This window comes from Crocuta crocuta, unplaced genomic scaffold (assembly GCF_008692635.1).
Source record: "Crocuta crocuta isolate KB4526 unplaced genomic scaffold, BGI_CrCroc_1.0 scaffold1118, whole genome shotgun sequence".
In the NCBI taxonomy this organism is placed as follows: Eukaryota; Metazoa; Chordata; class Mammalia; order Carnivora; family Hyaenidae; genus Crocuta; species Crocuta crocuta.
The window spans coordinates 75570-76779 of NW_027529193.1; the positions used below are offsets into that span (position 1 = coordinate 75570).

The 1210-nt window shown below is 44.0% G+C and overlaps 1 protein-coding gene across 1 annotated transcript; it reads left to right on the forward strand.

The window, feature by feature from the left end:
• Positions 1-945, forward strand: LOC144226824 (olfactory receptor 5F1-like). The gene has a single exon (XM_077758350.1). The coding sequence runs from the start codon at positions 1-3 to the stop codon at positions 943-945; it is 945 nt and encodes a 314-aa protein (XP_077614476.1).
• The last annotated feature ends 265 nt before the right edge of the window (positions 946-1210 follow it).

Below are 1210 nucleotides of genomic sequence, written 5' to 3' on the forward strand. Positions count from 1 at the left end.
ATGAGCAACAAAAATGATACTTCGCTGACTGAGTTCATCCTGTTGGGATTAGCAGACACCATGGAGCTACAGGCCATTCTCTTCTTGCTTTTCTTTGTGATTTACACACTGACAGTTTTGGGGAATGTTGGGATGATCCTCTTAATCAGCATTGATCCCCGACTTCACACGCCCATGTATTTCTTCCTGGCTAACCTGTCCTTCGTGGATGTTTGTTATTCCTCCACCATCACCCCAAAGATGCTGGTAGACTTATTGTCAGAGAAGAAAACCATCTCCTTTGCTGGCTGCTTCCTGCAGTTGTACTTCTTTATCGCCTTGGCCACGACCGAATGCATCCTCTTTGGCTTAATGGCCTATGACCGTTATGTGGCCATATGCAACCCCCTCCTTTACTCCTTGGTCATGTCCAGGACAGTGTGCCTCAAAATGGCAGCAGGGGCTTTTACAGCAGGATTCTTGAACTCCGTGCTTAACACGAGTTATGTAGGCAGCCTGCCATTCTGCAGTTCCAATGTCATTCATCACTTCTTCTGTGACAGCCCTCCACTTTTCAGGCTCTCATGCTCTGACACACACATGCATGAAAACATCTTTTCCACATTTGCTGGTGTGAATATGGTCGGGTCTCTGTTGATCATCCTCACCTCCTACTCGTACATTCTCTTCTGTATCTTCCATATACATTCAGGGGAGGGGAGGCGCAAAGCAGTCTCCACGTGTGCCTCTCACTTGACAGCTATAACTCTGTTCTATACCACCGCCATCTATACTTATCTGAGACCTAGTTCCAGCTACTCTCTGGGTCAGGACAAAGTGGCTTCCGTGTTCTACACAGTAGCAATCCCCATGTTGAATCCTGTGATCTACAGCCTCAGGAATGAGGAAGTAAAGAAGGCTTTCTGGAATTTAACTACCAGGAGAAGGATTCCTCCATTTGTCTGATATGCTTTGTAAAGTTTTTGAGCTGATTTTTCTGTAGGTTGATTGAAGTCTACAGTTTTCATTAAGAGATTTCTAAATAATGCTTACCCTTAGTACGCAAATACATGTCCCCAAGCTGGTATAATGCAAACTGCCCATCTTCTATTGGACTCAGGACTTCTATCTAATTATTCTCTGTTTTTGCTGGGTCCTCAAAAATAGGTCTTGTTTCTAATAAAATCTTGGTTAGAGGTGAAAGGGATTCAGTATTTAAAATCAATAGTCA

What these genes read in the sequence shown, in the direction of transcription:
- LOC144226824 (XM_077758350.1), top strand. Translation starts at nt 1, where the DNA reads ATGAGCAACAAAAATGATACTTCGCTGACTGAGTTCATCCTGTTGGGA.